Source organism: Oryctolagus cuniculus, chromosome 12 (genome assembly GCF_964237555.1).
Source record: "Oryctolagus cuniculus chromosome 12, mOryCun1.1, whole genome shotgun sequence".
NCBI classification, from domain to species: domain Eukaryota; kingdom Metazoa; phylum Chordata; class Mammalia; order Lagomorpha; family Leporidae; genus Oryctolagus; species Oryctolagus cuniculus.
The window spans coordinates 85,009,183-85,036,855 of NC_091443.1; the positions used below are offsets into that span (position 1 = coordinate 85,009,183).

General features: G+C 37.6%; 1 protein-coding gene across 5 annotated transcripts in view; it reads right to left on the reverse strand.

Moving 5' to 3' along the window:
* Nucleotides 1-27,673, reverse strand: part of VPS13C (vacuolar protein sorting 13 homolog C) — a 201,835-nt gene that overhangs the window by 125,101 nt on the left and 49,061 nt on the right. For all 5 annotated transcript variants that reach the window (XR_007910408.2, XM_051822342.2, XM_051822343.2 and 2 more), the window contains 13 exons: nucleotides 27,231-27,402; nucleotides 26,169-26,231; nucleotides 18,571-18,700; nucleotides 17,587-17,681; nucleotides 15,903-16,045; nucleotides 14,905-15,097; nucleotides 14,446-14,560; nucleotides 13,688-13,824; nucleotides 12,481-12,604; nucleotides 10,174-10,291; nucleotides 2,951-3,080; nucleotides 2,217-2,295; nucleotides 784-923 (listed from right to left, as the gene is read on the reverse strand). Coding sequence is in view for 4 of the 5 variants with exons in the window: in XM_051822342.2 (XP_051678302.2) it covers nucleotides 784-923; nucleotides 2,217-2,295; nucleotides 2,951-3,080; nucleotides 10,174-10,291; nucleotides 12,481-12,604; nucleotides 13,688-13,824; nucleotides 14,446-14,560; nucleotides 14,905-15,097; nucleotides 15,903-16,045; nucleotides 17,587-17,681; nucleotides 18,571-18,700; nucleotides 26,169-26,231; nucleotides 27,231-27,402 (1,639 nt within the window). In the remaining variant the exon portion in view is untranslated. The remainder of the gene's footprint in view (nucleotides 1-783; nucleotides 924-2,216; nucleotides 2,296-2,950; nucleotides 3,081-10,173; nucleotides 10,292-12,480; nucleotides 12,605-13,687; nucleotides 13,825-14,445; nucleotides 14,561-14,904; nucleotides 15,098-15,902; nucleotides 16,046-17,586; nucleotides 17,682-18,570; nucleotides 18,701-26,168; nucleotides 26,232-27,230; nucleotides 27,403-27,673) is intronic.

Here is a 27,673-nt window from a genome sequence, read left to right on the forward strand (position 1 = left end):
CTGCCATCTGCCAAAGAAGCATATACTTAGTATTATTTTTCCCAAATAATGATATATCATAAATGTCTCTCCATGTTTATTTTTATGTGGCTTTTTTATTTATATAAAGACAACAGATTTCATATCTTTTACATACACAACATTAAGCACACAATGATAATTCCCACTCTCCCATCCTCCTTTCTCTTTTTTTCCTTTTAAATTTTTTGATAATATATTTTCAATTTACTTTAATCAAAGGCTTAATCCTAAATTAAATAAAGTATTCAACAGTATAAGGTAGAAAGACCATTATTCTGCAGGAGTATAGCCAAGACCTATTAACAATCAAATCTCAAGACATCAATTTCACTTATATACCTGTGACTTTCAAAACCTATAGGGAGTGTGTTGGAAATTTAAGTTATTCACATTTTTCCAATCTTAAAACATGACAATCAGCAATATTATTTAGCTTGGAAGTAGAAGTTATTTAAAAATTTAAGTAATTACATCACATAAATATTCTGTAGAAAATCAAATCCTAAATAAGAGTCTTGAGCTCTTCTAAAATATATTAGATATACCACAGATCATTCTTGTGTGAGTTTTTAAGAAATAACATTGAATATTTTAAAAATGCTGTGTGTATGTGTGCATACATGTGCATGCATGTTTGTATGTTCTGGGGAGTAGAGAAGACACCATTCCACAGTTTCAATATACTTAACATTTGAGTCTAGCTGGTCTTAGTTTATAAGACAATAGCAACAGAATGTATTTAGGAGCAAAAAATGTACATACTTCTCTAATTTCAAACTTGAGTAGAAGATTAATGAGCTCTTCATTTGGGACCTCTGTAGCTTTTTTCAGTTCTGATACCTTCATACTTTTACCAGTCTGTAATTCTCCATCTTCAGCATCAAAATATTCATCCTCAGAATCTAAAGGAAAAAGACATTCATTTCACCTCAGACAATGTCCAAGGAAAACTACGTAAGGCACTCAAAACTAAATCTCCCAAGACTAAATGCGCTTATAATATATATAATTCTCATATTGAAAATCAGGACAGTTTCAATGTTTTCTTTACAAAATCCCATAAAGTGATGCAAGATGGCACGTAATAATCAAATTTAAAATCAAACTGCAAGGCTGGTGCTGTGGCTTAGTGGATAAAGCTGCCGCCTGCAGTGCCAGCATCTCATACGGGCACCGGTTCAAGTCCCGGCCGCTCCACTTCCAATCCAGCTCTCTGCTATGGCCTGGGAAAGCAGTGGAATATGGCCCAAGTGCTTGGGCCTCTGCACCCATATGGGAGACCCAGAGGAAGCTCCTGGGTCCTAGCTTCAGATCAGCCCTGTGGCGTACCTGGTAAAAGCAGTCACCTGTGGTACCAGCATCCCATATGGGTTCCGGTCAAGACCTGGCTGCTCCACTTCCAATCCAGCTCTCTGCTGTGGTCTGGGAGGGCAGTGGAAATGGCCCAAGTGCTTGGGCCCCTAAGCCCATGTGAGAAACCCAGAGGCGGCTCCTGGCTCCTGGCTTTGGATCAGCGCAGCTCTGGCCATTATGGCCATTTGGGGAGTGAACCAGTGGATGGAAGAATCAATCAATGAATCTATCTCTCTCTCTTCTCTCTCTCTCTCTCTCTCTCTCTCTCTCTCTCTCTCTGCCTCTCCTTCTCTGTAACTCTGCCTTTCAAATAAATAAATAAATCTTTTTAAAAAATCAAACTGTACTATTCTTTTTTTTTTTTTTTTTTTTTTTGATGATTCTGACTTTTTCACTTTCCTTCATCCATTCAGTATTCAATTAAAGATAATTCTGGGCATCAGCTACCATGCCTCAGGCTGTGTCAGCCATTAAGGACACCAGAAGCGCCAGGAATGGCATGGTCTTGTCCTCGGGGAGTTTATACAGTAGCTCAAAATCAAGAGATCTGTTAGGCCAGAGCTACAGAAAAGGATCACATGCAGACTGGCAGGCTGAGGCACAAGAGTAGCTTATTCAGAATATCAAGTAAGCACTGCCAACAACAAAAATCCCTCATTTATCCAGTAAAGAAACAGAGTTAAGAAAGGTAAGTGACCGAAGGCACACTGCTGCTTGGGTAGTACAACAAGAACTAGAACCAGTAAGTCACTATTATATTTTCACAAATTCTTTATTTTTTTAAATCTTTCTTCCACATGATAATACACAGGCTTGGTTTCACAGTATTTTATACCCCTTACCTGATTCCACTCCCTCTAGTAATAGTGAAGCACCAAGTAAACTTTTGGTCCCACCTGAAATAACAGGAATTGATGATACCTAGCAAAGAACACAAAAATATTTCTTCAAAACACTGACTTAGCAGGATTCAGTGCACACCAAAGAAAGAAAAATCAAAAAGTAACAGAGCACAGAGATATGGAAAGCCACATACACAAAGAATACAACAAAACACATTATGGAATTCACTAACTCAGCCACTAACAGGTGGTTGAGATTTCAAAATTATTAAGATTATTATTCTTTCAAGGACAAAACTATGTACAACTCTAGTAGGGAAGTCTATTTATCACTGCATGTCATTTAGTTGTTGTCTATTACAATGTTAAAGCACACATTTATTACAGGGTCCCAGGAAATGATGTCAAATGATGTCACCAGTTGGCTCTCTCAAATTTCACTTCAAAGTAAGTGGAAATCCAACATTTCTTTTATGCTATAAACATCATTCCAATTAATGTGAGCTAGAACATTTAAGTCTAACATATAAAAAATTTTATAACAACTTTTACTTACTTTTTAAAAATAATTTATTTCTAGTTTTATTTAAAAGAAACTTTATAAATCTGAAAGACATATTCCTTTCATTTCTCTATTTTTGGTTCATTAAGCTTACCTTAAAACTGACTTTCTACCACCAGTCTAAAACAGTAGTGGAAAGAAAAGATTAAGCATTTTCACTATATCCATTTACCTGTCTCTCTGAAGGCTGGATAGATGATTTCTGTGGCAAAGGTATACTGTTAACCAAACACAGCATATCTTTCATCTTCTGGTCAGAAATTCTCACGTGCATCAAAGGAAGTCCCCCTGATACTTTAAACCTAAAAAAAAAAAAAATCAACTGGATAAGTTTTTAATAAGGTCAGCTTCTCCATACTCTTGTTATAGAGGGGTAAGGGACTGGAGGAAAAAATGACACTGTAAAGGGTAAGTACTATGGACGTGTTTAAATTTAATCAAACTAATGTTTCATTCCTAAACCATGCTCAAGGAACTGCAAGAGTGTCAAGGTAATTTAAATGTATTCTCAATCAGCCAGATCTTTTTTTTTTAATTTTCTTTTTTACTTTTTCTTTAAAGTTTATTCTTATTTATTCTAAAGGCAGAACAACAGAAAGACAGAGAGAGAGAGGGGGGCCAGCGCTGTGGCATAGCGGAAAAGGCCAAATGGGTGCCGGTTCAAGTCTCAGCTGCTCCACTTCCGATCCAGCTCTCTGCTATGGCCTGGGAAAGCAGTAGAGGACGGCCTCTGCACCCATGTGGGAAGACCTGTAGGAAGCTCCTGGCTTCAGATAGGCACAGCGCTGCCCATTGCAGCCAACTGGGGAGTGAACCATCGGATGGAAGACCTCTCTCTCTCTTTGCCTCTCCTTCTCTCTGTAACTCTGATTTTCAAATAAATAAATAAATATTAAAAAGAGAGCGAGAAGGAGAGAGAGCTTCCATCCATTCTTCATTCCCCAAATGCCTGAAATCCAGGACTTGACAAGGCCAAAGCCAGGAACCAGGAACTCCATCTGGGTCTTCCCCCTGGGTCGCAGAAACCCAAGCAATACAGCCATCATCTGTGGCTTCCCAGGGTGCGCATTAGCAGGAAGTTGGATTGGAGGTAGGAATGGATCCCAGATATTCTGAAATGAGATCTAGGTGGTTTAACCTACTTGACCACAATGCCCACCCCTCAAATCTTTTTAAGTTAACTATGTTTTATTTTAAAACACTCCAAACACAAATCTCTACATTTTAAAACCAAAAATACTATATATACTTTATTTCCTGTTATCAAAGATTTATATTATAAACATCAGCATATCCACCTCAGCATTCTCTATCCATGCTTTTTCTGTGTATAAAGCCTTTAACAGCACCTGACACAAATCTGTTTATTTTATTTTCTTCTGATGAAAATACAAGCTCTGGAGCCAGCACTGTGGCACAGCAGGTTAAAACCCTGGTCTACAGTGCCTGCATCCCTTATGGGCATCGGTTTGTGTCCCAGCTGCTCCACTTCCTATACAGCTCCCTGCTAATGTGCCTGGGAAAGCAGCAGAGGATGGCCCAAATGCTGGGCCCCTGCATACATGTGAAGGCCCAGAAGAAGTTTCTGGCTCTTGGCTTCAAATTGGCTCAGCTCCAGCCATTGCAGCCTTTTGAGGAATGAACCAGCAGATGAAAGACCTCTCTCTTTCTGTTTCTACCTCTCCCTATAAATTTGTCTTTCAAATAAATAAGTCAGAGAGAGAGAGAGAGAAAGAAAGAAAGAACGAACGAACGAACACAAGCTCCGTGAAATCCTGATTTTCTGCTGAATCACCAATCTACTTTCATCAGTCATTTACTTTTTAGAAGCTGCTTTATTCTGCTTCCCCACCCAAAGTAACTGCCCCAGGTTTGTTGGTAACCATTTACTGCTCATAAAGCTCTTTCAAATGGGTATCAACAGCTCAAGCTGACAGAGGACTACCTGTCAGACAGGCTCTAGGACATGGTTAAACAGTATCTGGGGAAATTAAAAGCACTAAGTGCCTATATCAGAAACAGAGAAAGGTCTCAAATCAATGACCTCAGCTTGCACCTTAAACTAGGAATGGAAAGTAAATGAAATCCAAAGTAAAGAAAAAGAATGAATGAGACTGGAAACCACAAAATAAAAAATAAAAACCAGAAACACAAAAGAAAATAACTGAAACCAAAAGCTGGTTCTCTTTTAGAAGGTCAACAAAATCAATAAACTGCTTATCAGCCTAATTCAAGTAAAAAAGAAAAACAGCACAAAAAACAAACATCAGGAGTAAGAGAACTTTGTTACAGGTTTTTCAGGACTCAGACAGGTAATCACGAAACACTATGAACAACTTTATGCCACTATACTCAACAACTAAGATGGACAAATTTCCTGAAATAAACAACCATTCAAAATAAATATATTCAAAGCACTTGAAACATGCAAACCACCACTCAAAAGAAGAAACCATCCGAACAGCTCTCCATCAATTACAGAAACTGAATTTGTGGTTAATAACGCTTTCAAAAATAAATTAATAAGCTAATGAGTTCCAGGCCCAGATGGCTTCTTTGCAAGTGAATTCTATGCACATTTATGGAAAAAATAATACCAATTTTACATAACATCTTCCAAGTTGCCAACATTACTCTGATACCAAAATAAGAAAAAATAAGGGCCAGATCCAAGATGTCTAAATAGGAAAAAGACATTCTGATTTCGGCCAAGGGAAAATAACAGAAGAGAAGTGGAGTGACTGAATTACCAGGGGAGAGGTGGAGAAAAATTTGTAGAGGAAGTTCTATGGAAAGGAGAGAGATACCATGCAGCAGCATGGACAGTACGAACACAGCAGGGAGCCAGGGCACCCCCAGCGACTCCGGCAGCAGGGAGCTAGAGGACATGCCATCTTCTTGCAGCAAGCACACATCTCTAGATAGTACCTGAAGGAGCAGACACCCCACTAAGCCACAGAGGCATATTTCAAAGAAAAAAGTCATCAGAGGAGAAACAAATGCCTAGAAATAAACACAGAAATGTAAGAAACACAAACAAGGAAGACAATATGACTCCCTAAAAGGAACACAACACCACCTCAATGTTAGAATGGGAAGACAAGACATTGATGAAATGCCTGAAAAGGAATTCAAAAGAATGATCATAAGATTACTCAAGGGGCCAGCATTGCAGCATAGCAGATTAAGCCACCTCCTGCAACACCAGCATCCCAAATAGGCGCCAGTTCAAGACCTGGTTGATCCACTTCCAATCCAGCTCCCTGCTAATGTGCCTGGGAAAGCAGCAGACGATGGCCCAAGAGGTTGGGCCCCTGCACCCACGTGGGAGATCCAGAAGAAGCTCCTGACTCCGTGGCTTAGGCCTGGCCCAGCCCCGGCTGCAGAAGCCACTTGAGGAATGAACCAGCAGATAGATGATTGATCCACCTCTCTATTTTTCTCTCTCTCATCCTCTTTCAAATAAATTAACAAATCTTTAAAAAGATAAAAATAAAAAATAAACAAATAAAAGATTACTAAAAAACACAGAGAAGCAAACACATGAGATAAAGAAATCCATACACAATATGGATGAAAAATATTGTTGGGAGATAGAGGTACTGAAGAGAAATCAAACTGAAAGAAATGAAGAATTCAATAGGCCAAATAAAAAATACAGTGGAAAGAATTAACAACAGACACGGTGAAGCAGAAGAAAGAATATCTGAGCTAAAAGACATATCTTTGGAAATATCTCATTCAGACAAAAACAAAAAAAAATTTAAAACTAAAAATAGCATTCAAGATTTATGGGATACTACTAAACAATCCTAACATATGTGTCTTGGGAGTTCCTGAAGGTGTGGAGAGAGAGAATGAATTAAAAGGTCTATTAAGTAAATAACAACAGAAAACATCCCTAATTTGGAGAAAGACAGGGACATCCAACTACAGGAATCACACAGAATTCCTAATAGACGTGACCAGGAAAGATCTTCACCACAACACATTATAGTCAAACTTTCAGCAGTAAAACATAAAGAAAAGATTCTACAATATATACCAGAGAAACACCAGATGATCTTCAGAGGATCTCAAATTAGACTGATAGCCAATTTCTCATCAGAAACCCTACAGGCTAGGAGAATAAAGAGATACAGTTCAAGTCCTAAAACAAAAATACTGTCAACCCATAATACTATACCAAACAAAGATCTCAGTTATGAATGTAGGTGAAGCAAAGACCTTCCAAAACAAACAGAAACTGAAATTATATTCACCATTCGTCCAGCCTTACAAATGATACTTAAGAATATGCTATACACAGAAACACAGAAAAATAGTCATCATTAGGAAAGAATGTGGAAACAGAAAAATCTAGTAAAAGTACCAAGAAAATCCAAAGAAAAACAATAGGAATATTCATGAAAAAAATGTCAGGATCAAGTCATTACTTACCAATAATAACCTTGAATGAAAAAGAACTAAACTCTACAATTAAAAAATATAGACTGGCTGAATGTATTAAAAAAACAAAACCCATTTATTTGCTCCCTACAAGAAACACACCTCACCAACAAAGATACACAGAGTCAAAGTTAAAGGATGGGAAAAGAAATTCCATGTTAAAAGAAAGCATATCAGACAAAACAGACTTTAGTACAAAAGTGGTTAAAAGAGACAAAAAAGGGCATTATATAATGATTAAGGGATCAATTCAACAGGAAGATGTGACTATAATAAATATATAAGCACCCAATATCAGGGTGACTGGCTATTCAAAACAAGTGTTAATGGATCAAAAGAAATACATATCATCCAATACACTCATAATTGGAGACTTTAATACCCTATTGTCATCAATGGACAGATCGACTAGACAAAAAAATCCACAAAGAGGGGCCAGCACTGTGGCACAGCGGGTTAACACCCTGCCCTGAAGCGTTGGCATTCCATGTGGGCGGCAGTTCTAGTCCTGGCTGCTCCTCTTCTGATCCAGCTCTCTGCTATGGCCTGGGATAGCAGCAGAAGATGGCCTAAGTCCTTAGGCCCTTGCACCCACATGGGAGACCTGGAGGAAGCTCCTGGCTCCTGGCTTCAGATCGGTGCCGCTCTGACCAGAGGCCATCTAGGGAGTGAACCAGCGGATGGAAGACCTCTCTCTGTGTCTACCTCTCTATATAACTCCCTCAAATAAATAAAATAAATGTTAAAATAAATAAATAAATGAAAATTAAATAAAATAAACAGTAGGATTCTAACCTGGCTTTCAAAAAAAAAAAAAAAATCAACAAAGAAACAACACAGCTAACCTACACCATGGACCAAATGGACCTAATTGATATCTACAGAACATTCAGAACAAAATCCTGTCTTTTACAACAAAATGGATGCAACTGGAAATCATTATGCTTAGTAAAATAAGCCAACCCCAAAAAGACAAGTATCATGTATTTTCTTTGCTCTGTGACAGTTAATATAGAATACAAAAAAATGTGTAGGAGTGAAACAGACATTTTATGATATGACTGTTGTTTTTAGCCCTTGTTTATACTCCTATGAAACTGTGTTTACTCTACTTTTTACTCATTGAATATTATGGTTAGTGGTGAATTAACCTGTGATTATAGAGTGGACTGAAAGCATGTGTCTGAAAAAAACAAAAGGAAAAAAGGAAAAAAGGAAAGAAGGGAGGGAGGGAGGGAGGGAGGGAGGGAGGAAGGAAGGAAGGAAGGAAGAAGGAGGGGGATGAGGGAAATAGAGGGGAAGGGATGGAAGTATGGATATCATCTTAGAATTGTAGCTATGAAATACATGAAATTTCTCTTTTGATTAATAAAACATTTAAGAAGAAAAAGAAAAAAATCACAGGGCTCATATACATATTGCCCATACAGAACAGTATGGAGCCCCAAGGAGGCAGGAAAAGGGGTGGGAATCCTGAGGGGTTTGGCCTTTGAAAGGGAAAATTCTTTTCTAATCTCTCGAAAGCAGAGAATTAGCCAGGCAACACTTCTGGTTAATGGTGGCTCTAGGGAAGAAATGGAAGCACAGGCTTTACTAAAGGAGTCAGGCCTTCCCAGGCCCTCTGCCCACCAGTGTGGCCCAGGGGAACGACATGTGGCCAAGGAAGCACTCCAAACTGACAACATCCAAACTGGAAAAGTGAACTACTTAACAGAACTGTAACTCTGGGTATTTTTAAATACCCAAAGGGGACTAGAATGCCATGTGATTGCTACCATGTTAGTCATCTGCCTAGGAAGCATGACAATGAAATTAAAAGCCCACACATTGTCAGAGTTTGTGTTGGGGACTCAGGAAAATTACTCGAACAGCCTCAGCTTCATCTGCATAAAGACTCCTACTCTGCAGTGTTAATTAACATGAGTGCCTGACACACACACATGAAATGAATACATATTAGTTCCTTTCCTAAGGGAAATGCAGATCAACTCAAAGGGTCACATTTCCAATTTCTAAATAAAAGTCACTGGGAAAATGTAATGCTTCCAAATGGCATACTTAAAAATGGCTTTAAGAAAGAAAAGTTGGTGGAATAACTCAAATGGGAAATCATTCATTCAATAAATTCCATTATGCAACAACAACAACAAAAAAAATAACACAGATCAATATCTCTTACAACCATAGATACAAAATTTTTTAACAAAAACTTTTATAAAGCAAAGATATTTTAAAAGAATAATACATCATTGCCATCATCTGGTAATATAAGATTGGTTTAACATCTACCAGGTAAAGGGTATAAGAAAACTACTGAAACATGCAACATGAATGAATTTCTAATTAATTATGAAAGAAATTAAACAAAAATTAAAATTCTTATGATGCCATTCATGTAAAACTCTAAAACTGTAACAAATATACAGTGTCAGAAAGCAGAACAGGAGCCAGCAGTGCAGTTCAACAGGTTAAGTCACCATCTGTGATGCCAGCATCCCATATGACTACTGGTCCAAGTCTGGCTGCTCTGCTTCCAATCAGCTCTCTGCTAATGTACCAGGGAAAGTAGCAGAGGTGAGCCCAAGTACTTGGGCCCCTGCACCCATCCGGAAGAAGCTCCTGGCTCCTGGCTTCGGCCCAGCCCCAACTGTGTGGCCATTTGGGGAGTGAACCAGCAGATGGAAGACCTCTCTCTCTATAACTCCACCTTTCAAACAAATAAATCTTTAAAAAAAAAAAAACTTCAAACAGGACTTGTGATAGAAGAGAGGGGATATATAATTTAAATACACATTTTACTGGAAATGTATTTCTACTGCAAGATAGAATAATCATTATCTTTTTTCTGTCTCCTTCATAAATTTTTGCTTCCTTAAAAGCCAGTAACAGATGCACATACATTTCACTGCGTTGATTTTCTAGTAACAAAAATAACTCATACATTACCTGGCCATTCTAATGTCTTTTTCTACCATTGCTTTCGCCAACTCAACATGAATATCCATGGGCTGCAATATATGCATAGATGATGGATGTTGAAATCGACATTTTTTCCAGTTTTCCTCTTTAAAAAAAATTTTAATATTAAATAACTTTTTAAATTATCAGATATTTTGTGGAAAAACTATGTTACTAGAAAACAGTCATTCAATGAACACCAATTTTTACAAGTTAAATAATCTATATTTTTAAATACAGGTTTACACGAGATATAAAAATTCTGAATATGTAAAGAATGTTCATATGCAATCATCTTGCATTTCAAAACAAACAGGAGGAAAAGCCCAACAAGTTAATGTTTGGATTCCAGAAAAAGTAATCAAAGTGGGTGGTGACAATGAGAAGAAGGGGAAAAAAATAGAAGGAAAAAAGGGCATTTATGAGATTCCTAACTGAAATAATTAGAAAAGCTTAGCACACAATTCCAAACTAAAAATGACTTGCAAGCAATATTTTATGTTAAAAATGTGTGATAATCACTTTCCTCTAGAAAAAAAAAAAGGTCCCAAAGACAGAATTTTCCAATGGCTAACAGATCTTTATTGATGACAATAAATGAAAATCTTCAATCATTTATAATTCAAAAAATTATTCTTAAGTACATACAAAAGAAAAAGGTAGCTTTAATGGTCTGTGTAAGTACTTCCCTTCCAGGAATTCACAGACTCCTAATGTTACTGGCTAATGCTCTGAGCAGCTCAAAATTCTTTATTATGATTTGTATGTACTTCAAAACCCTAAAGCTTCCAAAGCACCTACTGCTTTTCAAAGCTATCTTTTAGGTTTTTCAGTTATGAGCCAAAAAAGAAATACAGCCACCAAGTATCCTGAACTGGTGCAGATCCTAGCAGAAGGGCAAGAGCTGTGCAGATGGGTCTCAAAGTGTGTAAGGTCACCCTTACTTGATTCTAATGCTAAGATCTCCACCCCAGGAGGAGCTTACACCTTTCTACCATGTGACATACATAAAGGCATGTTTCCAAACCTCGCCTGGGTGAGCGTGTGTCCACCCCTACACGTGATGGCAAACACTTCTCCTGTCGCACATCCATTTTCCCCTAAAACAAGAAACCAGTGTCTCTACGCTGGAGAGTCATAGCTTTGGAAGGGATTCCTGATGGTCTCCTTATCATTGCAAATAAAGTATTTGGTGTGACAAATGCTTCTGACTGACATTTTTATTTCTACTCAGGAAAAAAGCAAATAATTCTGGTTCAATGACATTACATTTTAATACATCTCATCACTTCTACTAGACTATAAATTTTATACTTTCCACCAGAAACCTATCACAAAGTGATAAACTCAAGAACATTTAATTAATACTTCATGCTTCAAAAACCTAAAGAGATAAAAAGAACTAAAAATCTTTACGTAAGCAATAAAAACACCAAAGCTTTGAGAAGGTAATTACATTAATTACCTTCAAGGTTTTAAGGCTGTATCTACTGGTTGAATATTCCATACCCTAAATACTTAGGACCAGAATTATTAACAATTTTCGTATTTTCTTGAAATTTGGAATATTTTCATAAACATAATGATATCTTTGCAATGGGACATATATCAAGATGAAATTTAATTATGTTTTAAATACACTTTATACACATAGCCTGAAGGCTATTCTACATAATAATTTCAGGGCACTTGCATTTTAACTAAGATGTGTCAAATGAGGTAATCTATGGAATTTTCTATGTTGTAGCATCTTATCAGGCCTCAAAAACTTTTAGTTTTTTGGATCACATCAGATTTTTGGTTTTCAGATTAGGGAAGCTCAATCTGACTTATCTGTAGATGTATATTTCATAGATATCTACAAATGGATGAGATATAATGTTGCTGAAACAAAGAACAGACTAGTAAGAATAAAATATTTAACAACAAATGTAGCAAGGAAAACAGCACTGAAACATTCCAAAAGCACTGGGACAGAGGAAACTGAACCAAATGCAACTTCCATTTTGTGTTCTGCACAGTTTTAGTCACATCACAAAAATGCAGACCATAAACAGACTTAATCTAAACGGTGCTATGTACTGTTAAAACGAATATCCAAATTTTTATTTCTATTTGAAATTGTGACAGTGATTTTGCACTAGTAGGTTCTTCTTTGGTACTCGTAAGTAAACAATAGAATATGTGTGCGAAATGGTTGTCAGAGTTGATATACATGCACATACACACAAACACATCCATCACCAAATACATTCAATGTAATTCCAAGATGCTAAAAGTTGAGACGTGGTTTACCTGCTCGTGCAAAGAGTAGTTGCACACTCTTTATTTCAACATCAAATTTGTCATATGCTTTATCCATTATTTCTTCCAGAGATGAATTAGTAGTCTTCTGTAAACCTTGATCTTTGCTGTTGAGCTAAAGTGGAGAAAAGAATTTTAATTTTTTTCACAGTATAAAATTCATACATTGGGGCTGGCACTTTGGCGCAGTGGGTTAACACCCTGGCCTGAAGCGCTGGCATCCCATATGTGCACCGGTTGGAGACCTGGATGCTCTACTTCCAATCCAGCTCTCTGCTGTGGCCTGGGAAGGCATCAGAAAATGGCCCAAGTCCTTGGGCCCCTGCACCCATGTGGGAGACCTGGAAAAAGCCCCTGGACTTAACCCACTGTGCCACAATGCCAGCCCCCTGCATAATTTATTGATACTTATCTGCAAATACTTCATGAGTAATACAGTATTTCAGTATATATCTCTATGGAGTACTAAGTGTTCAACACATTTTCATTAACTAAGAGACCAGTTAAACAGCTGTACATCTCAAAAAGCAACTCTTCTTCCTGGATCTCAGCAGTTACTGCCACTAAGAGCTCAGCTACCTAGCAGCCACCCTATATCCATCAACCAGGAATATCAGGGTTGGCACCTTCTTCCCATTATATCACAAGAATAGTCAGGCCACTTAGAATTTAGCTCCAAACTCTTCCATTTGTCCATACCCCACAGAAACAAGGATTAATTCAAGACAATTTTTTTTTTTTCAAATCTTTACCTTTCCATGGAAGTCTGGATTCCTTAAGATTCTAAAACTCCTAAATTTAGGAGTTTTTTTTTTATTCCACTTAGACACCAACAATAGTTGAACAAATATTCATTCAAATGTGTATAATTTCTTATTGTCAAAATATACATGTAACAAATAACACTGCATAACTAAATCATGAAAACTAGGAATGTTCCTCTTCAATTAGGAAAAGACAGACGGAATCCAAACTTTGACATCAAATCACATATTAGCAGAAAAATTCTAGTTTTCCTTTGTTTTAATAACCATGACATATATAAAAAAAAAACACTCTAAGGTAGGGTTGACAAAAAGGTAAGAAAAATTAGTGTAGGTTTGATTTAATTGAATTCTGAGAACAAAACAGAAAGCTAACACATAACTAGTTACCAAGCTGATCAAAGATGGGCAGAGAAAAATGTGCACATGCCTACCCGAAATGTACCAAAATCTAAAATGAGAAGATCTGACTTTTCGTGATGGAAACCAGTCTGTGGAACTATTAGATAAGAAGGCTTCAGATTTATTCTTAAATCAAGAACTTTTCGAGTTTCAATAATATGTGTAAGTCCTAAAGGCAAAGAAATAATGAAAAATTAGACGGTCAATCTGAATACATAATCAGATAACTAGAGTAGGAAAAGAGCTTTACTTAGAAAACATCATAGAGAAATGTCATTTCCGATTCTCAATTCAATGTGCAAGATGAAAACTTCAGTTAATGCACAACAATCACATCATAGCACAGTACAGTAAATCCAACAGAGCTAGTATTTTATACAAGAACAGTTTATAGATTTCTTGATTAAACAACAAAACAACATAATGAGTAGTTTGAGTTTACAGGCCATGTTATATAAAAAAAGTATCTTTAAAATCAGATTTGCACAAAGTTCAGTGAACAATTTTTTTAAGAACTGAAATGAAAGGATGTTTTCTGCCTCAAGCCCATTCAGAGACATAGGCTTTTGAATCTAATTTCATGCAGAACCATCTGAGCCTCACAGTATTCTTGTCTCACAAGTATGTTTGACTTTAAGTAAGCCATGTCCACTGTTTAGTAAAGCCTGAGTTTAAGACAAAGAAAAACTGCAATCTATACTATAAAATGCAATGTTTACATCAGAACATACAAAATTTTTACATTAGAACATATAAAATTTTTGCTTATGTAGACATACAAATTCTTTACCTGTAGCTGTTCTCTCTTTAATTTCTTCTAACTTCATCAATGTAGCTGATGTTATTTGCTCAAGATCCAACCCTTTATTTGACTGAAAGAATTCAACCACTGCATTGATGGTTTTCTGTAAAATAATTTTAAAACACAATCATGTTACAGATAGTATTTCAATATCACAAATTTTAAGGTGTCACCTCAATTCTAAAGAGCTGTGGATTTTAACTAAGGGACTCCAAAGATTCTCTGTCCCGTTGCACCTCCTTCTACAATCAAAGAGGACTTAGAGAAAAAATAGCCCTAGCAAGCTTACTGGACATGCTTTACCTGCTAAGCCACAGTATCAGCCCCTGCAAGAAAACTCACCTGAAGAGTAAATCAATGTGAAATATGAAAGAGAAGAAATAATAAAGCCCCATGTAAGAAGTATAAGATGGTTTTAATAAAGATTCACTTTTTCTTGGCACTTACAGCATCATAGATGACTTCCACAGGCTGAGACTGAACAATCAGCGTCTGGTCAGCAGGACTATTCTCTGGGTTGGTTTCAAATTCAATTTTAAGCAAGGATGACGCAGTATCACCAATAGAAGCCACAAGTGATGGTATAATGTTTTGCTGTCTCAGACCTGTTATATACCAGTGTTCTAATTTTGCTTCCACCCTATAGTCCAATAATGAAAAAATAAGTCATATAAATAAGATCTTTTGCAATTCTTAGGCAAAATAGCAATTCTCTGTAAAAAACTCATTGAGAGCAAGGACTATGCCCATTACCCAGAGCTGAAATTTAATCTCCTTAGCCAGGCATTCAATTACCCACACATGTTGTTTCTGTTGCTTTATTGTTATTAACTTCTCATCATCCACATCAAAAACCCACTGCAGCCAATTCTAGAACACTAGAGAAGTTCTGATCACCACTGTCTGTAACATGGATAAACTCATCTCCCTCCATAATTCCAAGGCCCTCCACACCCTCCCACTTCATCCCTACCTTGCTTACTCTTCTCTATTCAGATAGCCTAAGCTTTCTCCTAGCTCACATTTCTATTGCACAACTGAGCCTACACAGAATCAACCATGAGGCTTTTAATTTGCAACTAATGTACTATACTGCTATTGAACTATTAACTTTTTATACACCTTCTTTCATCAACCATAACAAAAACTTGAAAATAAAATCCTACTATACCTATGCATGGCTTTTTAAAATATTAAGCCTATAAATGAAGTAGTAGCCATTAAATATTTGTAAAGGGAAGGTGAGAGGGTAGAACAAATGATGAGCTCCCCATATAGCGCCAAAACGAAATATAAGAAAATATAAAGAAATTACCTTGCCATACACAAAGAAATCAAAAAAGATAATTTAATAATTAGTTTTTTCATGCCAAATAACATGCCAGATTTTCTGACTTGAAATCATAACTAGAAATAAAAACTGAAATCAGTTTTTCAAAACTTACCTAAGGGCTTGTGCTCCTGGTCGCTGAGATACTTGGGTACCCAAACCAATTATCTGAATTTTTAGTATTTCTGGAACATTTCTGTTTTCTCTGATTGTAACAGAGGTGCTTACCAACTTGAGGGTCATTATATGAGCAACATACTAAACATAAAGAATGAATGAAAGCTGTTATTCATTGAAACAATTATAAAAAAATCTCCTTATTGGAACCTGTTGAACTTCAAAGTGAATGAGCAACTAGAACATGGTAGATTCTGGCATCCATATACTAACTTTAAGTGAAGAACACCAGAACATACAATATGAAATAGCCTACCAAAATAGGCCATTTATAAATGTTCTAAAAATCCATTTCTCTTAAAGGTAATAACAATGAAACAATCACAAATCATTGGTGGCATAAAAATTCATGATGATAGCTTTCATTTAAGCAAACAAAGCACTTCAGACCAATTCTCTAGCTGTGGAAAAAGAAATCATGGGGGAAGGTACCAGCAACATGTCTAACAAGAAAGATTTCATGTCTAGAATATAAAAAGAGTTCTTATGAACCAAGAACAACAAGAAAGAATCTAATAATGAAGAAGAAACTCAAAGGCCACTTCACAAAAGAGGATACCTAACAGCCAATAAATACATTAAATGTACAAAACACCTTTAGTCATCCAGGAAATGTAAATTAAAATCATAACGAACTACTGTACGGTATACCACCATTTAGGATGGCTGAAATTTAAAGACTGATGATGTCAAATGTTAGTGAGTAGGTACAGCAACAAGAATCTCCACATACCACTCACAGAAATTTTTCCACACTGGGAAACTCTTTAATAGAATATGATATTAAATATATACTCTGACCCATCAAGCCTATTCCTAAGTACACGCTGAACAGAAAAATCTTACATATGCACATAAAAAGACACTTACAAGAAATTCAATGCAGCATATCCACAATAACCGCAAACTAGAAACAACACAAATGCTCAGCAACCAAAGTATGATTAAGCTGCGATAGCTTTCAGATGACAGAATCGTATACAGCCATGAAAATGAGGCAAACAAGCCAGCGTACAGGTCTCACATCAACACAGACAGACACGGAAGAACACAGACCCTATGAGTCTACTTATACAAAGATTACAAAAATACAAAACAAAATACTTATGCTGTTAGAAAAAAAAAAAAAAAAAAAGAAGGAAACCAAAGAAATAAGTACTAGAAAGATCATTTTAACACTTACCTTTCCAGAAGCAATAACAGGGAAGCACAGGGCCTTCTACTGTGATAGCAACATTCTAAATTTTAACCTTGATAGTAACTATATAATTTTTTTTCCTTTTGATCAATCAAATGAGCAGTACATTTTTGTTCTACTCAAGTTATAGTTCAAAGTTAGGAAAAATTTATAACAAATATTTTTAAGATCCAATTTATCATTATAAGAAGTACTTTTCATAAAATTAATCTTATATTAACTAAAGCAACCAAATCTAAAACTGAAGACAGTAAACAGGAGAGCCTACCTGAAAGCATTTAACAATTAAAAAGTGAAATATAAACTAATGATAATTCAGTTATGTTAGCTACTCAAAAAAAAAAAAGAGTAATTTATTTAACCTTATTCAAGATAATACAGTAAACTGAGACAAAATACCTATAAAAGCTACCTCAATAATTACCTGCTTAGGTAAAGTTAAGTTGTGGGTACTCTCACTATATCCAATAGCAGTGAAGAGTTTATCTTTTTCCTCTTGAGTCATAAGGTCATCAATAGCTACAAAAAATAGACAATATTTCGAGAAATGAGTTTCTTAATTTTTTACATGACAATGGAAAAAACAAACTAAACAAGCATTTTAAAATCAAGAGTCATAAATGCTTAAGCCAACGCAGCCCAGTAATTTCCTCTAACATACTGCTTTGACTTGTTAAAACAAGCATTGCATCTTTGCTTACTTGTCGATAAAATGCAGAGATACTATTAAGCAAATTCAGTTCTCTCATAAGGATTTTATAATTCCCTATTTTTTAAGATTGATTTATTTATTTTGCATAACAGTTACAGACAGTAAGAGATGGAGACAGAGAGATCTATCTGCTGACTCACTCCCCATATGGCTAAAACACAGGGGGCTGGACCAGTTCAAAGCCAGGAGCCAGAAGCCAGGCACTTCATCTAGGTCTCTCACTTGGGTAGCATGGCCCAAGAACTTGGGCCATTCATCGCTGCCTTCCCAAGAGCATTAGCAAGGAACTGGATTGGAAATGGAGCAGCTGGGATTCAAACCAACTCTCATATGGGATGCCAGCATTGCAGGAAGCAGCTTAACCATTGTGCCACAACACTGGTCCCATTTGCTAAACATTTTAAAATTTAAATGAAACTTGTAAATAAATTCATGTAAAAGGTAACAATAAGGAATGCTTAAATGTTGAGATATCTAAACATTTACATCTAAAATGTAAACATTTTAAATTTTATATAATTTTTCAAGAAAATCTGTTTTATTTTAGTTAAATACAGAAACGGTCCAGTCTACATATTCACTACACTGAACTAACTTTATTTCAATAGTATTATTTAAAACATTCAACTGACAGGCTGCGGCATAATTACTGTTTTTTTTAACACTGTACAATAAGTGATCTGACTTGGAACTTACTTTCAGGAATCAATGACTCTTCATCTTTTTGCTTAGACTCCTTCTTACCCCAAAACCCACTAAACCAGCCTCCACGTTTCTCCCCCGTGTCAGCAGACTTTTTCCTTAATTTCTGCCCCGACCGAATCACCTGAAAAATAAAAAATTTGAGAAACAATAGCCTCTTCATTTTCAAGTGTAGCCAGTGAAAACAATGGTTATTTTTTTTTTATTTTTTTTTTATATTTGACAGGCAGAGTGGACAGTGAGAGAGAGAGAGAGACAGAGAGAAAGGTCTTCCTTTTGCCATTGGTTCACCCTCCAATGGCCGCCGCGGCCGGCGCGCTGTGGCCGGTGCATCACGCTGATCCGAAGGCAGGAGGCAGGTGTTTCTCCTGGTCTCCCATGCGGGTGCAGGGCCCAAGCATTTGGGCCATCCTCCACTGCACTCCCGGGCCATAGCAGAGAGCTGGCCTGGAAGAGGGACTAGAACCGGTGAGCCGGCGCCACAGGCGGAGGATTAGCCTATTGAGCCACTGCGCTGGCCATTTTTTTAAAAACAGTCATGAAATGGGTTCCTCCTGAAATCAGGCTCACAACATGTTTCTGTGATAATTTACTTCGCACACCAACTGAAAACATTTTGATGAGGCTGCATTTTACCAGCAATATCATTAAGATTTCAATTTTTTCCCAAGGAATAGAATTTTCAAAATTTTAAGTAAAGCCGCCATCAGAACACTAAGAAGTTTATGACATGAAAAGCCCCCTGAAAGGAAGATGCTTCCACACCCAACAAGTATTAGTTCAAAACAACTAGACATCAGAATTCAAACATATTTCTTTTTTGCTTAACTACGGGCATGGTGAGGGAAGGAAACATACAGTAAAAAAACTCACTGAATTTTATTTTGTTCTCTTTTCTCAACAAATCCTGACTTGATTTTCAATTGTTCCTTATCTTTGCCCACTTTCAGTAAAATATTGGTGGATAACCAAAAAAGAAGAAAACAGAGAAAGAGAAAAAAGGAAATAAGATTCTATGTCCTCCTCAGTCACTCAATCAAGTAAATCTTAATACTTTTCCCACTCAGAATTTAAAACATTTTAAGTCAATGGTAAACTGATAACAAATAAAAACCACTGTGTGTAAAAAAAACTAAAATAATCTAAAGGAGAAGTTAAAAAAGTTGAATCCTATACCAAAGACTGATTCATGAATGTAAAGGCAAAGCATGTGGAAAATGTTAAACCTCTGTCACAAACCAGGCGTGAGTGCATACATTCAAGCCCTGTTCAACTTTACAAAGCGAACCTCACACATCAGCTACCATGGATACCCCAAGCTCGGCGGCATTCAATTGTTGCTGCACAAAAAAATCATCAAGAAGCTTTTTGAACAATGGCAGATGCCAAAAGCCCACCACACTCCAATTAAATCAAATTCTGAGGGATTCGGTTTCAGGATCAGTATTTTTTAAAAGCTCGCAAGTGTTCTCCAGAACCACTGAGATGACAAGAAAGGTTTCCTTCAACAGCTGCACACATTTTCAAGCAGGAAGTTTAACTACTCAACAGGATCACAAGTAGATGAAAGTGAGCTGTTCTGGAAAAAGACACCCAATTAAATGTCTATCATCTCAGTTTTTTAAGTGGCCAAGAATCTATAACCAATTCTTTTAAGGAAAATGCAAGCAGAGACTGCAAGCTTAAAGCACTCTTACATATTCTGTCTTAAACAGATGGATATTTGAAGAGTTCTTTATAAATCTAAACACAGAAATAACTATAAGGTATTTGAATATTTTATAAACATCTTTTTAAGTAAACTGATAGTTGTTTTAGTAGAGCATTACCATCCTTTTATTCTCCACAAAGATTTAACTCTACAACAACACACAAGATGTATTTTTAAACTTGAAGGAAGAACATTTTTATTTTGGAAAAGTTAATCACCAAGTACTGAAAACAGTATTTCCTATCAAGATAATGTGTTCACAAACTCCCCACACTCAATCTTCCCCCTCCCAAATCTCTACTTAAAAAAAAAAGTAGAGGGAAAAAAGATAAAGATGCTATTAGTATTGAAATCTTGGATAAAAGTAGATCAGCATGCTATAAATTTCAAGGAACTTCAAAGTAACTCAAAACGTAAACAAAATTAACAGAGAAAAGCAGAAATGAATTAACAAACACAAGTAAAAACATTAATTTTAAACAATGACAAAGGCTATGAAGAAAATAAATAGAAGACAGTATTTTTTTTAAAGCTTCCCTATAAACTGACAATTTACCATTTAAAAAAATACAAATTGTTATTTAAAAATATGAGAGGCAGGCATCTGGCAAAGCAATTAAGATACCATTTGGGATATCTACATCGCTTACTGGGATGCCTGGATTTGAATCCCAGCTCTCTTTCTAATTCCAGCTTCCTGATAATGTATACTGCAGAAAGCAGCAGATGATAGCTTATGACTTGTGTCCCTGCCACCCCGGAAGGAAAGGAGATTGAATTCCAGGCTTCCGCATTTTGGAATGGCCCAGCCCTGGATCCTGCAGGCACTGAAGGAGTGAACCAGTAGTGGGAACACCTCTCTCCTTCTGCCTTTCAAGCAAAATATAAACAAATATATAAATGGCAGCAGGAGCAGCTGTTTGGCCCACCACTTAAGACACTGATTGGGACACCTGAGTCCTGTATAAACAGATTTGTCTACTGATTCCAGCTTCCTGCTAATACACATACTGGGAAGCAGTAGTTGATAGTCCAAGTAGTTGAGTTTCTGCCACAATGTAGGAGACCTGGATTGAGTATCTAGTTCTTGCTTCATCCTTGTTCATCCCTAGCTACTGAAGACATTTGGGTAGCAAATCTAACTCTCAAATACATAAAAAATTTTAAAACATGAGAGCAATCATAGAACTATACATTACAAAGTACCGATGTCAAATTATTGGTTTTGATATTAGACTATAATTATGTAAGATGTCATCATTGGGGGAAACTGGGTGAAGGGTACCCAGAACCTCTATAAACTATCTTTGCAGCTTCCTATGAACTTATAATTATCCCAAAGTACTACATATGAGACCACAAATAAATGAAAAGATACATATTATCTTGTAAACTCAAACTGATCTTGCTCGTCAGCTTACAGATGGAGTGAGGCTTTCTTAGCCAATGAAGACAGCTTGGATTGAGCTCAGTGTGCTCTGGATTTAAGTGAGTGTGCACTGAGTAAGATGGCACCAGGCTACTTGGATAGAACTGAAGGAAGGGTACTCAGGGTGGACAGAAGCTGCCAGATCGAAATTTGACCTAAGATCCTGGAAGTTACACATTTCAGGGCAAACCCCTAGCCTGGTTCTAAGTAGATCTAGAGAGCGCTACAGATTAAGTCTCAATCACATGAGCTGGAAACACCCAGGGGACCAAGTACCTGAGGCACGTTTAATTGTTGACAAAGATCCTAACACAGGTGACTAGCTCTTGCCAACAAAAACAACAGAGCCAAAAAATGCAAGTCATAGAACATGGGCATGCACTTGAAGAGGAAGCCTGTAATCTCAAGTAACACCTGGAACCACTGCTTCCTCCCTGTGGAACCGAGAAGACCTCAACACCGAACCCCTTCAGATAGGATGGGAATATCTGCTGCTAAAGCCCTCTGATCAGAACTTGCCTTGCTAGTTCTCCCACACACCAGCTGGTCCGCCCCTGCCCAGGAGGTCTGCCCTAGATCACAGAACTGGAAGACAGAATAAGCCTGCCTCTTCTCTCCTTGCTTGGTGACCTCACAACAATAAAGCATTTCTTTTCTGCGAGCCTAAGAAGGGGAGCCCTTGGTCAGTACGAAATCTCCTATGAAAACAGAGGCAGATCCCTTTCACTTCTTCCCAAATACCCTGCTGTTGCCTGCACTTACTTCCCTGTCCAGCTAAAAGCCCCAAACTAACTTCAGACTATCCTTTGCCTGTATTTAAAACTCTGGTGCTATGTACTTTTCATTACAAGGAAAAAACATTCATCTTGGATGAATCTAATTGCTTTTTCTTTAATCCTTCCTTTTTTGTCTACTGTATCTAATAATTAATCTTTCTTCAATTTTTAAACTACTGTAACTGGTACTAAGAATACATAACTAATCTGAAGTGACAAAAATTAGAGAGGAGTAAAACAATGTTTCCTCCAATGACTCATTCCAGTGACTATTTGATAAGAACAATGCACAGCAGTAGCAAATACTTTTCAAAATATTCATACTCTCTGATCCAACAACCTTGAAGAAACTGTCCTTAAGAAAATAAGAGAGGGGCCGGCGCCGTGGCTCACTTGGTTAACCCTCTGCCTGTGGCGCTGGCATCCGCGCCAGGTTCTAGTCCTGGTTGCTCCTCTTCCAGTCCAGCTCTCTGCTGTGGCTCAGAAAGGCAGTGGAGGATGGCCCAAGTGCTTGGGCTCCTGCACCCGCATGGAAGACCAGGAGGAAGCACCTGGCTCCTGGCTTCGGACCGGCGTAGCTCCGGCCATAGCAGCCATTTGGGGGGGTGAACCAATGGAAGGAAGACCTTTCTCTCTCTCTCTCTCTCTCACTGTCTAACTCTGTCAAATAAATAAATATTAAAAAAAAAGAAAAGAAGAGAAAAAAACATAGGGATAAGACTATTTATTGTAGTGCCACTTATGATTAAATACAGTAACCAGGGGAAAATAGGCAAATTTTGGCATATGCATAGAACAAATATTATCTAGTTAGTTATTTATTTAATTTTTTAAGATTTATTTTTATTATTTATTTGAAAGTTAGAGTTATATATAGAGAGAAGGAGAGGCAGAGAGAGAGGGGTGGGTCTTCCATCTGCTGGTACACTCCCTAGATGGCTGCAATGGCTGGAGCTGTGCTGATTCGAAGCCAGGAGCCAGGAGATTCTTCCGGGTCTTCCACAAGGGTACAGGCACCCAAGGACTGGGACCATCTTCTACTGCTTTCACAGGCCATAGCAGAGAGCTGGCTCAGAAGTAAAGCAGCCGGGTCTCTAACCAGCGCCCATAGGGGATGCCAGCACTGCAAGTGGCAGCTTTACCCACTATGCCACAGCGCCAGCTCCAGCTATTTATTTATAATGATGTCAAATAAATTATTCTACTGCCATTGAAAATGAAATACTACAATAACCTAATTTTTTAAAGAAAGAAAAGCAAGTTTTAAAACTTTCTCTTGACTCCACATTCCACACCATCTACCACTCTAGTTACCAGCTCCCCATACAGCAATCATTCTGTTTATAATTTCTCCAACTCCTAATATTTCCCTCTTGCTTATTCCCATCAAGTTTCTTCTGTCCACATGCTTTAACAATAATTGCTCTTTAAGAGACTTCTTTATTACTAAATCCCATGGAAAAGTTTCAGTTCCATGACAGCATAAGTCCTCCTAGCCCAACCTTCCTACTGATTACAACACAAAATTCTAGACTATATAAAAACTTTCATCACAGACTACAAAGTAAGGAAAGCAAGCAGATTTGGGAGGGAAGTCCAACTTGGAGAAGTGACCTGCAAGAGTGAGTGTCCAGTGCCTTTTGTTTTCTCAGTGTCACCCCATTGTGACTCTGCCCCTTAGGTCCCTGCACCTTGGCAGACCCTTGTCGTGAACACAGGCCTGGCCTATAACCGGTGAGGAGATTTCTGTGATTCTGTGTACAAGGGCTTTGTTACTATGTAAGACCATAGCCGCCATCCTGGTAGTCTGTCTCTCCCAATGAAGAAGAAAGCTGGCATGCTGTTCACGGTCTATGCTGGGGAGTCCACTGGACCAAGAACTGAACATAAAACGAGTGAGGTGGCAGCAGTCTCTAGCTAGCAGCCAACAAAACTAACGTCTTCTCTACTAAAACCACAAGAAACAAAAGCAGATCCTCCACCTGTCACCCTTCAGAGGATAACAGTCTCTGTTAGTATCTTGCAACATCTTGCAATCTGATCAGCCAAAGCAAGCTTAGACTCCTGACCCACAGAAACTCTGAAGTAATTACTGTGTACAATTGGGCAGGTAGCTAAAACCCTGAGAGAAACTCTTTATTTCCAGCCAGCGAACCAGAAAACAGAGTCCAAGAAAACCACAGAGTATAGGAGAAGATGCCAGAGGGGAAAGAGCCACAAAAGAGTGCATTTCGTCATTTCGTGTATAAACCTAACTATCCTCAAAGGTATTCACAGCAGTTCCCTTCAGCACATGAGCCAAGGAGTCTGTGAGGTATGCATGTTTCTGTTTTCTTCTTTTGTTGCTCTATAATATTCTAAATTTTTCTATATTTAATGGTACTGTATTCGTCATTCATCTTTTAATTACCAAAAAAAGCCATGTCATAGAAACACAGCTTATAATTTATAATCACATCATGGAGCAATGCACACAGGGTACCAACATATAAGCAGTTATCAACTATTATGAACAGGCTGATTCCAACTGTGGAAAGAAAGAAAATAAGAAAGGAGAAAGGAAGGTGAGAAGAATGGAGGGAAGAAGAAAAAGGAAGAGAGGAAGGGGGAAAGAAGCCCAAAGGGAAGGAAGAGGAAACAAAGAAAAAAAGTAAAAGAAATGGGAGAGAAAAAACATAAAGAAGAAGGCATATAAACATGGAGCAAAAATTGGAAATCTATATGCAAAATCATTAACAGTAGCTTTCTAAATTACTAGGATTATGGATGAACTTTTGTTGATTTTCTTTTTGGTAGTTTTCAAATTCTGGGTTGTAAATTTTTTCAACTTTTTCCTAGGGCCAACATTGTGGTGTAGCAGGATAAGCCTCTGCCTGTGGCGCCGGCATCCCATTTGAGTGCTGGTTCAGGCCCCAGCTGCTCCTCTTCCTATCTAGCTCTCTGCTTATGGCCTGGAAGGCAGTGAAGGATAGCCCAAGTGCTTGGGCCCCTGCGCCCACATGAGAGACCCAGGAGAAGTTCCTGACTCCTGGCTTCAGTTGGGCCCAGCTCTGGCCGTTATGGCCATTTGGGGAGTTGAACCAGCAGATACAGGACCTTTCTCTCTGTCTCTCCCTGTCAGTAACTCTGTCTCTCAAATACATAATAAAATCTTAAAAAAAAATTTTCCCCTTGCATGTTAATGGTTTTTTCTAGTATTGCAGTCTTTTTTCTCCTGAGACAAAATAAGTGATTAAAAACTCAACTTTTATTATCACTTGGGTAAATTTCAACAACTACCTTGTCATGAAACTTTCCCAATCATAAGTTTCAATATTAACATGTTTAAAACATAAACTGGGGCTGGTGCTGTGACTTAAGAGGTTAAGCCTCCTCCTGTGACAGCCGTTTTGGAGGCCCAGCTGCTCCACTTCCAATCCAACTCTCTGGTAATGGCCTGGGAAAGTCGTGGAGGATGGCCCAAGTGTTTGGGGCCCCTGCAACCACATGGGAGACCCAGACGAAACTCCAGGCTCCTGGCTTCAGCCTGGCCCAGCCCTGGCCATTGCAGCCATTTGGACAGTGAACCCGCAGATAGAAGACCTCTCTGTCTTTCCTCCTCTCTCTCTAACTCTGCCTATCAAATAAATAAAAAATAAATCTTCAAAACATAAAAACAATTAATAACAATGCTTACCTCAACTTGTGCTTGTTGTCTTGCTAAAATTATGTTAAAAACGTCCAGAGACTTCTCCAAGTCCTACAAAACAAAGACACACTTATAAACAGGAAAATGATCAATAGACAAAAAAAGTGTTTCTTTTAAGTTTTCTAGGCTCATCCAGTCCATTACCAGTACATTATCAAATGAAAACTCAAGTATAAATTAGAACATATACTAGGTTCTTAAAATTTTTATGAGAAAATAAGTTTTTCAAGAAATTCTCCATTAAATACAATATAAGAATTTTTCTGTGAAGTTATTATAATGCACAGAGTGCATATATGTACATGCCAATAAGAATATTTAGGAAAGTGACGTCTTCTAGATGCTTTATATATTATTTCCTGCAATCCTCATAACTCTGTAAGACAAATATTGCATTCATTTTATAACACAGAGCAGCAGACTGAGAGGCTGAGAACTTGTGTCCATGATCCGAACACAATACCTGAATCCATCTGAACCCATATCTACCTGATTCCAACTCCTATGCTTTTTTCTAAGACAACATATTAGAATAATTTTGGAATAACAGAAATTCATTTTTGACATTTTGAGTAAGTAGCAGAAATAATTCTACAACCTAGATCATGATAACAGCAAATTATGTATCCAGTGTATGCCTTCTCCATTTAAAAAGGGTAACTGAGACTACTATGCAAAAATTCTTTATAAATATTATTTTGAACTTTTTAAAAATCCACGAATTTTCACTAGCAAAATTAGGTAGATCTAATAAAAACATATTTAAACAACTCCGATACTGATTTTCTAAACACTACTGTAAAAAATGGGCATATTTCCCCAAACACTTCATTGGATCCTTATGATGTCTGATTAGGAAAATGGTTTTGTAAAAGAAAAAAAAACTAAACTAAAAAAAACATACTCCGTATTTTCCTGGGAAACTCTCTCTGAAAAAGAAATGAGCTCTGTTCTTTCTAGAATTAAATTTTTTCAAATTAAGTGTAAAACAATTAATTAGAAAAGATGATTAGACAAACAGTGGCTGTTATTAATAAATGCAAGATGTACCTGAATTTGCTTCTGTATTTCCTCCGAGACTTTTGTCTGGGTCAGCTTGGCTTTGTAGGCACTTCTGTAACTCCTGAGCAGCTGCCTGTGCTTCTTTATGTTACTCCATGACCACATCTGTGTGTACCTTCTTATGTGAACTTCAAGGACACAATCAATCGCATACTTCCACCTGAAAACCAAATTAATGCCTATTTGAATAAAAAAGTTTAAGAAACAGCAAGAAGGCCGGCGCCGCGGCTCACTAGGCTAATCCTCCGCCTAGCAGCGCCGGCACACCGGGTTCTAGTCCCGGTCGGGGCGCCAGATTCTGTCCCGGTTGCCCCTCTTCCAGGCCAGCCCTCTGCTGTGGACAGGGAGTGCAGTGGAGGATGGCCCAGGTGCTTGGGCCCTGCACCCCATGGGAGACCAGGAAAAGCACCTGGCTCCTGGCTCCTGCCATC